The sequence below is a fragment of the Eimeria maxima genome, genomic scaffold, assembly GCF_000499605.1.
Source record: "Eimeria maxima Weybridge genomic scaffold, Emw_scaff331, whole genome shotgun sequence".
NCBI lineage: Eukaryota > Apicomplexa > Conoidasida > Eucoccidiorida > Eimeriidae > Eimeria > Eimeria maxima.
The window spans coordinates 5,001-19,404 of NW_013563811.1; the positions used below are offsets into that span (position 1 = coordinate 5,001).

Below are 14,404 nucleotides of genomic sequence, written 5' to 3' on the forward strand. Positions count from 1 at the left end.
CAGATTTATTTATTTCTATAAAAAGACCATGAGGGTTTATACTACTTATTAATTCTATTCTTTTTCCTTTGCCATTCTATTAAATAAATAAATAAATAAATAAATAAATAAATAAATAAATAAATAAATAAATAAATAAATAAATAAAATAAATAACCTCGTATATAAAGTCTGCTTCCTCTGCATTAAATCCTGTATGTTGCATAATTTTTCTTTGCCTAAACCCTAAACCCTAAACCCTAAACCCTAAACCCTCGATAGAAAAAAAACAAGACGTACATTCGTTGTTGCTCAATAGGGTCTGCAGGTCTAGGGTTTAGGGAATACAAACCCTCATTAGGGTTTTCTATTAGTGTCCCTTTATTATCATCAATTCTTATTTTTGTTTCTTTTGTTCTTTCTCTCTATAGGGTTTATCTTTCTTATTAAGGGTTTATTTACTTTTCTTTAATTTTAGGGTTTAGGGTTTAGGGTTTAGGGTTTAGGGTTTAAGGGCTTACAGAGTAAGAAATATGAACAGGGAAATCCTTTGCGTCATTAATAACTCTGCAATCTTTATATATTATTTATATGTATAATATGCATGCATATTACTTTTATTATTATATTTAGGGTTTAGGGTTTAGGGTTTAGGGTTTAGTAAACACTAAACCCTAAATAAAAAAAAGCCCACGTCGTCTGGGGGTTTGTGCCGATGTTTGCCACGGATCCTCCTCCTCTCCTGCATGCAAAGATAATATATTACTTGCCATCTTTTAGGGTTTAGGGTTTAGGGTTTAGGGTTTAGGTAAACCCTTACTTAATATATATTATTTGCCCATAAGGGTTTGTGCTCTTGGGTATGTCTGTACGACTGATGCTATCAACAACAACAAGATCTGCCTTATTTAAATCTAAATAAATAAATAAAAATAAATAAATATATAAAATAAATAAATAAATAAATAAAATAAATAAATTAACTTTTTTTTTTCTTTTTTTCCTCCGCTTACCGAAACCATAATTCGCGCCCGCCTTCCCATCAAAAAGTTTCTTCTTGCAATTAATAAAAGAAATATTTATAAATAAAATAAATAAAAATAAATAAAAAGAAAAAGAAAAATAAAACATTTTATAAATAAATATATAAATTAATCATTTTATTTATGCTTTCCTTTTTATTTCCTTTTTTTTTCCTGCATCATCATGAGCTGCCTATACACCCGAAAATATTCAACTTTTTTCTTCTTTTTCTTCTTTTATTTTTTATGAATATTTATTTTATTCCTTTTCTTTTTTATTTAATGTATTTTTTATAGATGCCTCTTTATACTTTATTTCTTTTCTTCCTTTTTTGCCTATTCATAGATAGTAATCTATTCATATTCTTTTCTTAATATGCCTTTTTTCTTCTTTTTACCTATTCAGCAAAGGAAGGAAAAATAAATAAAAATAATTTTTTTTTTTATTTAAGGGAAATGTTTTTCCTATATAAAATAAATAAATAATGTACTACTATCCCCTATTAATGCTTCTTTTTCCTTTCTTTTATTTAATTAATTTGTTGTTACTTATTTAATTGAATAAAAAGAAGCTATACTAAGAAATGTATATTTGTTTCCTTTGTTATAAGCCAATAAAAGGGTTATTAGCAATAAAGAGGCAAAAAAAAAAGGAAAAAAGTAATTAAATAACATTAATAAATAAAATTATATTTTATTTAATAATAATAATTATATATATTTGTGTTATTTGTCTACTAAGATAAAAGAAAGGGTCATTAGTCATAAATATACACACAATAAACCCTAAACCCTAAACCCTAAACCCTAGAGGCTGCTGATCCTTCTAAGCAGTTGGGAGCAATCAGCAACAACAGGAAATAAAAAATAAATAAAAATAAATAAAAAGGGTAAAAAGAAAGAAAAATATAATGTATTAAGGCCCCACAAAAGTATACACAATAAAAAAAAAAAAAAAGTTATTAGGGTTTAGGGTTTCTTTTATGTTAGATGCAGGTATGGCAGTATGTATGCTATTAGAGGAAAAATATATTATTAATTATAAATATAAATATAAATATAATTATAATTATAAAGGGTTTAGGGTTTTATATAATAAATTATAAATTTTTTAAACTAGGGTTTAGGGTTTAGGGTTTAGGGTTTAGGGTTTAGACGAAGGTCACCGGTAGCAGGCCCGGACACGCCGGTGGTCGGCTTCGGCTTCCGTGCTAAAGAGGAGGCGGCATATAACCCTAAACCCTAATTATTAAACCCTAAACCCTAATTATTAAACCCTAAACCCTAAACCCTAAACCCTAAACCCTAACTCCAGGATGCTAGGGTTTATAATAGGAGCTATACGGAGGTGAATGATTACCTTTGTCTATTTATTTTGTTTTTCTTTTTTCTTCTTCTTTCCTTCTGTCAGTTTTATTTCTTGTCATTACCTTGACTACTCAAACCCTAAACCCTAAACCCTAAACCCTAAACCCTAAACCCTGCGGTGTGTGGCTACACACCGCGGGTTTCTTCTTGCAATGCTTAACACTATCGAGGAGCTGCAAGGGTGTGATGAGGAGGAAGAAGCTACTGCTGCTGTAGATACCTCAACAGCAGCAGCAGATGCAGCAGCAGCACCTGCTGCTGCAGCTGCAGCAGCAGTAGCAGCAGCAGTAGCAGCAGCAGCAGCAGCAGATGCAGCAGCAGATGCAGCAGCAGATGCAGCAGCAGATGAAGCAGATTCAGAAGAAGATACTGTTAAGCTCGAACCTCTTGCTGCAGCAGGAAGCACCCTATCGCAGCAACTGCAGCAACTGCAGCAGCGGCTAGCTGCTATGCGTTGGTCTTCTTCCTCTAATACAGAAGAGGAAGAGGATTTGCTGCTGCTGCAGCAGCAACAGCAGGTCGAGCTGCTGCAGCCGCTGCACAAGAGACACCACCACCGCCATAAGGAATTCATGAGCTGCTGGGTCAGCAGCAGCAGCAGCAGCAGCAGCAGCAGCGAAGAGTCTGAAGAATCAGATAAGGAGGAGGAGACGATCCAAGAGGTAGAGAAGGAAGATCAACGTCCTGCTGCTGCTGCTGCAGCAGCAGCAGCAGCAGCAGAAGCAGAAGCAGAAGCAGCAGCAGCAGCTGCTGCTGCTAAGGAGGAAACAGGGATATCTCAAAGCCCATCCACAGTAAGCAGCAGCGACCGCGAGAATCCGCAGCCGCAGCAGCAGCAGCAGCAGCAGCAGCACCGGCAGCAGCAGCAGCAGCAGCAGCTGTGTTTGCAGCAGCAGCATCTGCAGCAAGTCTCTGAAACCTTTTGTGTAGGTGAGAAGAGTATCCTATTGGAACCCAAACCAACTGCTGCAGCAGCAGCAGTTGCAGCAGCAGCAGCAGCAGCAGCGGCAGCAGCAGCAGGAGAGTACCGTACAGGTACCGTAATAGATGCAGGGTTTAGGGGTCTTCCTTATCCTCCCTTACGTCTTTGTTTATTATTATGCATGCGTGTCTGCTGCTGGATAAGAGGAGATAAGCAGCACGTGCTGCTGCTGCAGTGCTATAAAGGATTAGGTAGGAGTATATGCCTAGCAGCAGCATTCTTATCATGGTGCGGTGTCTGCTGCACTGCAGCAGCAGCAGCAGCAAGAATTGCTGCTGCTGTTGGTATACATACACAGATGTTATTACCTAGCCAACAAAGATTCCTTTCTTTCTTTGATTACCTCATGGGTATTTCTCCTCCTCTCTCTCCTTCCTCCATGCTGCAGCAGCTGCTGCTGCAATAGCAGCAGCACCAGCAGCAGCAGCAGCAGCAGCAGCAGCAGGAGAATATATGGTCGTAAGATTCCCTTAGGTCGTGTATCCTTTAATACAGGAGGTGTAGATACACCTGGATATATTTCTTTTACTAAGGAAGAAATAGATCAAGGACCTATACTAGCAGCAGCAGCAGCAGCAGCAGCAGCAGGAAATATTCCTCCTTATGATTGCTTCCTTGCTGCTTTCTTTGATCCTATTGATGATACAGCAGATACAGATGCAGCAACAGCAGCAACAGCAACAGCAGCAACAGCAGCTAGTGTTGATGGTGCTGCAGGGGAGGACATACCTGCAGCAGCAGCAGCAACAGGTTCTGATGCAGCAGCAGCAGCAGCAGCAGCTGAGCTGCAGCAGCTCGTTGTGAGGGTTAGACAGGAGGGCATTCTTTACCGCAAACTACAGAAGGAAGAGGAGATGCAGCAGCAGCAGCTGCTGCAGCAACAACAGCAGCAACAACAGCAACAACAGCAACAGCAACAACAGAAGCAACAACGGCAATTAAAGCTGAAGCAGCAACAGCAGCAGCAGCAGCAGCAACAACAACAACAACAAGCTGCTCGCGAGGCAGCAAGGAAGGGAGAGACACAACGCCAGCAGCAACAGCAGCAGCAGCAGCTAGGCAGTAAGCCATCCCCACAGACCCCACAGAAGCAGCAGCAGCAGCAGCAACAGCAGCAAGTGCAGCAGCAGCAAGTGCAGCAGCAGCAGCAGCAGCCAGTTGGGATCAGTCAGCTGATGCCCTTAGATTGTATGGAAGTTGAGGATTGGGACGCAGGGGAGACATCGTCAGCAGCAGAAGCAGCAGCAGCAGCAGCAGCAAACGTAGCAGCAGCTGCTGCTGCACCCGCAGCAGCGGTTGCTGCTGCGGTGTCCCATTCAGGATTACCAATGGGTGCAGCAGCTGGTGTAGGACTGTTGCGCCAATGGCAAAAACAGCAGCAGCAGCAGCAGCAACAGCAGCAGAGACAGCAGCAGCAGCAACAGCAGCAGCAGCAGGAAGAGGGGCAGCAAGGGAGCGAGAGCGACATAAGTTGGGGTCTTAGCGAAGAAGAGTCTGACATCCATCTCATAGGCAGCAGCAGCAGCAACAGCAGCAGCAGCAGCAGCAGCAGCAGCACTGCCAAACGCGCTTCTCCTAGCTTAATCAGATTAGAACAGGCAGCAGAGACAGCGTTAGCAGCAGCAGCAGCAGCAGCATCAGCAGCAGCAACAGCATCAGCAGCAGCAGAGCTGCTGCTGGATGTCTCAAGTGGCAGCGACGAGGAGCAGCAAGGACTCCCTGTCCTTGGCTTCCGCACCCGCAGCAGCAGCAGCAGCAGCAATAGCAGCAGCAGCAGCAGCAACAGGCGTGGCCTTCGTGACGCGGGCCTTGGCATGGATTCTCCCTCACCTATAAGAATTGCACGAGCAGCTGCAACAGCAGCAGCAGCAGGACCTGATTCTGCTGCTGCAGCAGCAGCAGCAACTGCAGCAGCAGCAGCAGAAGGTAGTATATCAAGAGAGAGCAGCAACGGTAATTGGGTGTCTCTCCCCTCAAGGGGATCGTCTCCTGTGCTGCTTGCTTCCCCTCGTCTCTGCTCCCTAGATGCAGCAAGCAGCAGCAGCAGCAGCAGCAGCAACAGCAACAAGAGCAGCAGCAAGAGCAGCAGGAGAGGGAGTAATTGGGGCAGCAGCAGCAGCAGCAGATGCAACTCTCCTACTGCAGCAGCAAACAACAGCCTCTTTGTTGTCCTTCATCCAACACCCCGCAAACACCTGCAGCAGCAACAGCAGCAGCAGCAGGAGCAGCAGCAGCAACAACAGCAACAGCAGCAGGAGCAGAAACAGGAGACGAAAGCCCCGCAGTTGAGGGAATTCGCTGCATAACAGCAGCAGCAGCAGCAGCAGCAGCAGCAGCAGCAGCAGATTGTGTCATTGCATGCATGCGTTTTTCTTGTCTTTGTCCCTTTAGACTTTTTATGTGTTTTATTATAATAACAAGAATTTCCTGCTACTGCTGCAGCAGCAACAGCAGCAGCAACAGCAGCAGCAGCAACAGCAGCAGCAGCAACAGCAGCAGCAGGAGCAGCCAGTATACGAGTCTTTTAGGGTGTATGTTGCCACACGTTTTTGTTGCTGCGCTCCCCCTGTATAATAGCAGCAGCAGCAACAGCAGCAGTAGCATCAGCATTTGCTGCTGCTGCTGCTGCATTTGCTGCTGCATTTGCTGCAGCTGCTGCTGCAGCTGCTGCCGCTGGGGTGGGGCCCCTTGTGCTGCTGGGGGCCCCCTCTAAGACTCCCAATGGCCCCTTTTATGTTCAGTATATTATGCCTAACTATGTAGCTAGTTAGCTAGCTAGCTAGCTAGTTAGCTAGCTAACTGGCTAGCTAGCTAGACAGCTAGCTAGCTAACTGGCTAGATAGCTAGATAGCTAGCTAGCTAACTGGCTAGATAGCTAGATAGCTAGCTAGCTAACTGGCTAGCTAGCTAGACAGCTAGCTAGCTAACTGGCTAGCTAGCTAGACAGCTAGCTAGCTATCTATGTAGCTAGTTAGTTAGCTAGCTAGCTAGCTAGCTATATATGCATAAAAAGGAGATAGTATTAGGTATTATATTATAGACAAAAAAGAGACACTTAATTTATTATCAATAAAAAGGAGACAAATAAATAAATAAATAAATAAATAAATAAATAAATAAATAAATAAATAAATAATTAATAAAAAAGGAGACAGTTAATAAGGAGACAAAAAAGGAGACAAAAAAGGAGACAATAAAAAGGAGAGAAAAAAGGAGAGAAAAAAAGAGAGAAAAAAAGAGAGAAAAAAGGAGACAAAAAAGGAGACAATAACAAGGAGAGAAGAAAGGAGAGAAAAAAAGAGAGAAAAAAGGAGAGAAAAGAGTTAAGGGAATGCAGCAGCAGCAAGAGGATCAGCAAAAAAATAAATTCCCCGCTGCAGTGCATCAGCAAGCAGCAGCACAATATCTTCTGCTGCTGCTGCTCCTCCTGTTAATGCTGCTGCTCCTCCTCCTGCTGCTCCTCCTGCTGCTCCTCCTGCTGCTCCTGCTTCTTGTCTTCTTCTTATCTGCTGCACCTGCAGCAGCAACAACCATAACCTAATACACACAAACACACACACAAACCCTAAACCCTAAACCCTAAACCCTAAACCCTCGTATTATGTAAACCCTAAGAAAAAAATTAATAAATAAATAATAAAAGAAAGAAACAAACATAAAAGGGGACAAAAAAGAGACAAAAAAGGAGACAAAAAAGGAGACAAAAAAGGAGACAATTAATATATTGGGGTGTATCCTCACCTCTTAGAGAAAGGAGACTCACAAACAGCCTGCACAAGTCTTTCTTGCATTAGGCTAGTCTCCTGCTGCAGTCTCTCCTGCTGCTGCTGCTGCTGCTCCTGCTCCTGCTGCTGCTGCTGCTGTGGGGCCCCACACAATCCCTCACAGAGATTCGCTAGGAGTGTACCATCTATAGACGCAGCAACAGCAGCAGCAGCAGCAGCAGCAGGGCTGCCTGCCTCATGGCAAGCAGCAATTTTGCTGCTGTTGCTGCAGTGCAGCAGCAGCAGCAGCGCCTGTAGATATACCCATAGCTGCTGCTCCCGTTGCAGCACTGCTGTACCGCAAGGCATTCCTTCAGCAGCAGCAGCAGCAGCAGCAGCAGCAGGAAGTCGCTGCAGCAACGTAAAAGGAAGAGTTGTGTGTCTAGTTGCCCACTGAGCAAGTCTCTCTAGTCGCCTACAGCAGAAGCAGCAGCAGCAGCAGCAGCAGCAGCAACAGCAGCAACAGCAGCAGCAGAAGCAAAACAACGATTCAACTCGAATACAAACAGACAAACGATTACTTATGCCATGTCTTGCGTTGCTGCTGCTGCTGCTATTGCTGCTGCTACTGCTGCTGCTACTGCTGCTGCTACTGCTGCTGCTGCTGCTACTGTTGCTGCTGCTGCTGCTGCTGCTGCTGCTGCTGACGTACCATTGAGTAACAGGTTTTGCTGCCTTAGCAGCAATTAGCCATTCAGCTAAGAAAGCGCCCTCTAATGTTGCAGCAGATGGCCACCAACAAGGAGGCTTTTTTCTTGCTGCTGCTGCTGCTGCTGCTGCTGCTGCTTCTGCTGCTGCTCCTGCTGCCCCAGCAGCAGCAGCAACAACAGGATACTCAGGTCCTAGCAGCAACTCCTTGTATAGAGAACGCACAGCTCGTTTCCCCCGAACTCCCCGCCGCAGCAGTAGCTGCAGCACACAGCAGCAGCAGCAGCAGCAGCAGCAACAGTAACAGCAACTGCATGCATGCGGAGCCTGTGTAGGGACGAATACACATGTAATACAACGGCAACGACAGCAGCAGCACCAGCAGCAGCAGCAACAGCAGCAAGGGCAACAGCAGCAGCAAGCAAACTGTTGCTGACGTACCTGCGTATACACCGCAAGAAAGAAAGGATTAGAAGGAAAACGTCGCAACATAAAATCTGCTGCCTTTAGCAGTATCTCCCCTTCCTCGCCTGCTGCTGCTGCTGTTGCTGCTGCTGCTGCTGCTGCTGTTGCTGCTGCTGCTGCTGATGCATTGACTCCTCCTGGTCCACCGCTTACAGACAGCAGCAACACCAAGACAAAAGACAGCAGCAATTCCTCGCATCTTGCTGCCTCGCTGCTGCTGCACAAACCCCAACGGGCTAGTGCAGTTGTGCTGCTGCTGCTGCTGTTGCTGCTGCTGTTGCTGCTGTTGCTGCCTGAAGCTGCGGCGGTGCCGGCAGTCTTGCCGTCCAAGGTGCATCCGCAGCAGGTGGCGCAGCACTTGTCTCCGCCAGCTGCTGCTGCTGCAGCACTAGCAGCAGCAGCAGCAGCAGCAGCACGGTGCTGCTCAAAGAAGGTCCAGATAGCAGCAACTGTTGGAGACAATGCTGCATGCAGCAGCAAAGCAAGAAAGAAGTTTGCCCAAGGAGAAGACGTCAGCAGCGGGAAGGCACTAGCATTTGCTGCTGCTGCTGCTGCTGCACCTGCAGCAGCAGCAATCCTTGATCGCTGCAGCAGCACAGCGCAGCAAGCTGCTATCTGCGATCGAGGGAAAGGGTAGGCACCTGTGTCTTCATCTAATTCACCAGAACCAGCAGCAGCAGCAGCAGCAGCAGCATCTTGCTGCTGCTGCTGTTGCTGTTGCTGCTGCTGCTGCTGCTGAGGAACAGCAGGAGAGGAGGGATTAAGAGAAGCAAAAGATCGATTAGCTGAGCACATGGCTACATGCACTGCAGCAGCAGGAACTCCCCATCCCTCAAAAGGCAGTAAAGCTTCCCGCTGCTGCTGCTGTTGCTGCTGCTGCTGCTGTTCCTCTTGCTGCAGCAGCAGCTGCTGCTGAGGAGACACGCTGCTGATGCTGCCCATCCAGGCTGCCCATGACCAACCAAAGGAAAACAGCGGTGGTAAAATACCCAGTTGCTGCTGCTCCTGTTGGTACTCCCTGGGCCCATCTGCTGCTGCTGCTGCTGCTGCTGCAGCAGCATCTGCAGCAGCTGCCTCTGCAGCAGCAGCAGTAGTTAGCTCGAGGAAGGCCCAGGAAGCAGCAAGAGGCGCATGAGCAGCAAAAGCACTGCAGCAAGTCAGCAACACCTTCCTTCCCTGCAGCAGCAACTGCGAGGGATTCTTTTTTGTCCCTGCGTTGCTGCTGCTGCTGCTGCTGCTGCTGTCAGCTGCTGCTGCTTGGAGGAAGAGGGAAGAAGCAAAGGTTAGCCACAAGGCAGGTTCTGCTTCGTTCCTCTTCAGCAGCAGACGGAAGATCCTGCAGCAGCAGCAGCAACAAGAGGTGCAGCAGCAGCAAAAGGTGCAACAGCAGCAAGGGAAAGATTAGCAGCAGCAGCAGCAAAGGAAAGATCTGCAGCAACAGCAGCAGCACTGATAACTAACTTCTTGCTGCTGCAGGCCAAGCACCTCAAGCAGCAAAGGCAAGGAGCATGCAGCGAGCCAGTGCATCAGCAGCAACAGCAGCAGCAACAGCAACAGCAGCAGCAGCAGCAGCAACAGCAGCAACAGCAGCAGCAGCAAAGGGACTTACTTAGAGGAAGGGCAGAGACACAAAGCGCAGTAGAGCAGCAAACGATCATCAGGAAAGACAAGAAGGGCCTAAAAGGAGACACATACAGACACAGCAGACCCATTTGTTGCTGCTGCTGCTGCTGCTGCTGTTGCTGCTGCTGCTGTTGCTGCTGCTGCTGCATAGACGCATGCAGGGCAAAGGAGATATATATACCTGTGAACAAATTATTGCTGCTAAGCTTTGCGGTGTATAGGCATCTCCAAGGAGTACAGATAAAGGAAGCTCTGTTTCCTCCTGCTGCTGCTGCTGCTGTTGCTGCTGCTGCTGCTGTTGCTGCTGCTGCTGCTGTTGCTGCTGCTGCTGCTGGGAGCGCAACACTGCCCACCGCAGACGTCTTTGTGTTAACAGCCAACGAGCAGCAGCACGTGTCTGCTGCTGCAGTAGCGGAGAATCAGCAGCAGGCAGCAAGGAAGGAAGAGGCCAAAAGAAAGAAAAAGGAACTGCACCGTTGCTGCTGCTGCTGCTGTTGCTGCTGTTGCTGCTGCTGCTGCTGTTGCTGCTGCTGCTGCTGTTGCTGTTGCTGTTGCTGCTGTCTAGACCCATGGCTTCTGAACGAACAGCATCCTCCATTTCCTGCTGCTGTTCCTGTTGCTGTTGCTGTTGCTGTTGCTGTTGCTGCTGCTGCTGCTGCAGTAGAAGAACGAATGCCCTCAACTTTGCTGCATCTGCTGCTGCTGCTGCTGCTGCTGTGTCTCCGCGCAGCAAGCGCGGATGACTAGAGGGGAATCTATGCAGAGAAGGAGAACATAAAGAATCAAGAACTCCTATAACTAATCCGTAAGCAGGACCTGCTGCTGCTGCTGCTGCTGCTGCTGCTGCTGCTGTGTCTGTTGCACGCGGTGCTGCTCCTGCTGCTGCTGCTGGTGCTGCTGCAGTTGGAACGGGAGAAGCGCTGCTCATACTCATCTTACTGTTGCTGTTGCTGTTGCTCCTGCTGCTGCTGCTGCTTGGTGTCTTCGTTCTGCTGCAGCAGCAGAAAGGTGCAGCAGCAGCAGCAGCAGCAGATAAGACAGAGTCAACAGCAGACAAGATAGGCAGCAGCTGCTGCCATTGCTGCTGCCGCTGCATGCGGTCACTAGAGACACAATAAGGAGCCGGCAGCTTGAGGTCTGCTGCTGCTGCTGCTGCTGCTGCATCCCTTGCTGCTACAGCTGTCTTTGTTGCTGCTTCTGCTGCTGCTGCAGCAGCAGCAGCAGCACGACGCATCGCCTCCAAGGCAGCAAACGAAGGATCTGCTGCTGCTACTTCTGCTGCTGCACTTGCTGCTGCTGCTGCTTCACCTACCTTTGCTGCATCCGTTGCTGCTGCAATTGCTGCATCTGCTGCTGCCTTGCCAGCAGCAGCAGCTTGTACAGATGCATTTGCTTCTGCTGCTTCTGTTGCTGCTGCTGCTGCTGCTGCAGTAGGACCTCCAGCAGCAGCGCGCCAAGAGAAATGCATAGCAGCAAAGTCTGCAGCACAATAGGCAGCAAACCCATCATCACAACCTCTGCTGCTGCTGCTGTTGCTGCTGCTGCTGCTGCTGCTGTCACGGCTAGCAATTGCTCCGCACTCAACATCGCACTGCAGCAGCAGCTGCTGCTGTTGCTGCTGCAGCGTCATCATGCTGCCTTCAACAGCTTCACATAGCTGCGTATACACTGCAGTAGCAGGCTTGCTGCTTATCGGCTGCTGCTGCTGCTGCAGCTGCTGCTGCTGAGGGCGGAAGCCAATCTCCCCTGCTCGCCTGCAGCAGCTGCTGCTCTCCCCCATCCATATTTGCTGCAGTCAATAACAAGACGCAGCAGCAGCAGCAGCAGCAAATAAGAAGTTGCAGCTGCAGCTGCAGCTGCAGCAGCTAACAAGTAGTAGGCAGGCGCATGCAACAATAACCAAACGAGCAACAGCTACACAGGAGCAGCAGGAGGCAGCAGCAGCAGCAGCAGCAGCAGCAGCAAACAAGGCAGCAGCAGTCTAACAAACAGGGAGCAGTCGTTAGCTAGTACCTACCTTTAACTTATCCAGGAGGGACGGCTGTTGCTGCTGTTGCTGCTGCTGCTGCTGCTCTGCATGCAGCAGCGCCAAGTGTACGACAGCCTGTGCTGCAGCAGCAGCAGCAGCAACACGACCTCCTCTTACTTCTATAGGCAGCACAAGACCAAAGAGGACCTCATGCAGCATTGTTATACATGTCTTATAGTTTGCTGCTGTTGCTGTTGCTGCTGCTGCTGCTGCTGCTGTTCCTGCTGCTGCTGCTGCTGGAGGTGTGATAGTTTCTGCTGCTGCATGCAGCAAATCACCTAGCAGCAAACGCATGCATTTCTCTGAGTATTGTGGGGAAGCAGCAGCAGCGCTGTACAGACACCGCGCGAGTGTCACTGCAGTCTCCGTGCTGCTGTCGCTGCTGCTGCTGCTGCTGCTGCTGCTGCTGCTGGGATTAAGGGAAGCAGCAATCTTCCCTACTAATGCTGCTGTGTTGCGCCATGATGGTGCTGCTAAGGGAGACCCTGTTTGCTGCAGCAGCAGCAGCCGTCTTAATACAACAAGAGATGGCGGTGCTGCTGCTGCTGCTGCTGCTGTATCTGTTGCTGCAGCAGCAGCAGCTGCAGCAGCAGCAGCAGCAGCAGCATTTGTATGATGACCGCATGCTAAGTCCAGAGCGTCCTGCTGCCGCAGCAGCACCTGCTCAGCTGTAACCTCGGACAGCAGCAACTGCTGCTGCTGCTGCAGCAGCTGCTGCTGCAGCGCAACAAGCAGCACCCATACCTTTATATTATAAGGATTTTGTCTGCACAGCAGCAGCAGCTGATCTTGCTGCTGCAGCAGCAGCAGCTCCTCTTCTTGCTGCTGCAGCTCCCTTTTTGATTCTCTTCCTGCTGTTGCTGCTCCTCCTGCTGCTGCTGCGCCGTCCTCCTCCCCTTCGCTACTACTACTACTACTGCTGCTGCTGCTGCTGCTGTTTGCTGCTGCTCCTGCAGCAGCAGCAGCAGCATCGAACAGCAGCGGCTTCCCTAGTCCATCTATATCTACAGTAAATTTGTGCTGCAGTTGTGTAGGGCCCCCTCCTGTTGCAGCAGCAATAGCAGCAGCAGATTCTGCTGCTGCTGCTGCTGCTCTCTCCTTCCTCCTTGACCTCCTCCTCTCTATAGGAAATGCTGTTGCAGTACCATACTCGGCTGCTGCAGCGCTGCTGCTGCTGCTGCTGGTGCTGGTTGCTGCTGCTTGCTGCTGCTGCTGCTGCTGCATGCCCTTAATACCTTTTCCTCTTCTGTGTCTATACTTAGGGTGCAGCAGCAAACCCTCAGCAGCAGTTGCTGCTGTTTGCATGCGTTTTAATGACCATATTGTTTGCTGCTGCTGCGCTCCTTCTTCTAGCTGCCTAACAACCTCAGGAGACACAGCAGCAGCAGCAGCAGCAGCAAAAGGCCAACTGCTGCTGCTGCTGCTGGTAGTGATGCTGCTGCTGCTGCTACTGCTGCTGCTACTGCTGCTGCTGCTGCTGCTGCTCGCTGAGGGAGGGTCTACGATAATAACACTGTCATCTGAGCTGTTGCTGCTCTTGCTGCTGCTGCTGCGGCGGCGGCGGTGACGGCGGCGGCTGTGCCCCTTGTGTGCTGCTGCTGCCCTTAGCTGCTGCTGCTCTTGCTGCTGCTGCTGCTGCTGCTGCTGCAGCTTGTATTGGCGACGGTGTTCCCTCTCATCTCTTTCTAGATCTATTTCTCCTGCAACAAGTGCTGCTTCTCTTAATTTAATTTCTTCTTTTGCTGCTGCTTCTGCTTCTAGCTGCTGCAGCAGCAGCGGCTTCTGCTGCTGTTGCTGCTGCTGCTGCTGCTGCAGCAGCAACTGACGCTGAGGCAGCAAATCCATAGATAGGCCTAGCCGCTGCAGCACCTCCTCAGGGTTATAAGAAGTAGCACAAGATAGACCTGATAGATCAGGCTTGCTGCCTTGTTGCAGTAGCTGCTGCTGCTGCTGCTGCTGCAGCTGCTGCAGCTGCTGCTGCAGACCCTCATCCTCTACATACTCAGGGAAGAGGGGACCCTTCTTCTGCTGCTTCATTGTTGCTGCGGTGTATAGGCAGCAGCAGCAGCAAATCTGCTGCCCTGTCTTCTATAACAATCACGTAGAATGCTAGAACCTGCTCCTGTTGCTGCTGCTGCTTCTGCTGTTGCTGCTGCTGCTGCTGGTGTTGCAGCAGTGCTGCTGTTGCTGCTACAGAGAACGGAGCCCAACTCTAATACAACTACTGCTGTTGCCGGTGCTAGTTGTGTATTAAGCAGAAGCTGCAACAGCAGCAGCAGCAGCAGCAGCGGCTGCTGCTGCTGCTGCCGAACTATGTGCACATAGACCTAGCACGAATGGCAATGGGCTGTCGTTGCATCTGCTGCTGCTGTTGCTGCTGTTGCTGCTGCTGCTGCTACTGTTGTTGTTGCTGCTGCTGCTGCTGTGATAGAATATAGAGGAGCTCTTGCAACAAAAGGAGCAGCAGCAGCAGCCGCAGTAACGGCAGCAGCAGCAGCAGCAGAAATAGCAGGGGGCCCCTCCT

The 14,404-nt window shown here is 49.1% G+C and overlaps 2 protein-coding genes across 2 annotated transcripts; one reads left to right on the forward strand and one right to left on the reverse strand.

Moving 5' to 3' along the window:
• Nucleotides 1-2,521: 2,521 nt before the first annotated feature.
• Nucleotides 2,522-5,657, forward strand: EMWEY_00028710 (hypothetical protein, conserved; the record flags this gene model as incomplete). Its single annotated transcript, XM_013478242.1, has 2 exons — nucleotides 2,522-3,404; nucleotides 3,847-5,657. 2 exons carry the CDS (start codon nucleotides 2,522-2,524, stop codon nucleotides 5,655-5,657), a joined length of 2,694 nt encoding a protein of 897 aa, XP_013333696.1.
• A 1,017-nt stretch (nucleotides 5,658-6,674) lies between these two features.
• EMWEY_00028720 (hypothetical protein, conserved) lies at nucleotides 6,675-13,917 on the reverse strand (the record flags this gene model as incomplete). Its single annotated transcript, XM_013478243.1, has 8 exons — nucleotides 6,675-6,888; nucleotides 7,093-7,261; nucleotides 7,637-8,024; nucleotides 8,205-8,527; nucleotides 8,870-9,564; nucleotides 9,838-9,905; nucleotides 10,033-11,640; nucleotides 11,869-13,917. The coding sequence occupies 8 exons, from the start codon at nucleotides 13,915-13,917 to the stop codon at nucleotides 6,675-6,677; spliced, it is 5,514 nt and encodes a 1,837-aa protein (XP_013333697.1).
• Nucleotides 13,918-14,404: the final 487 nt, after the last annotated feature.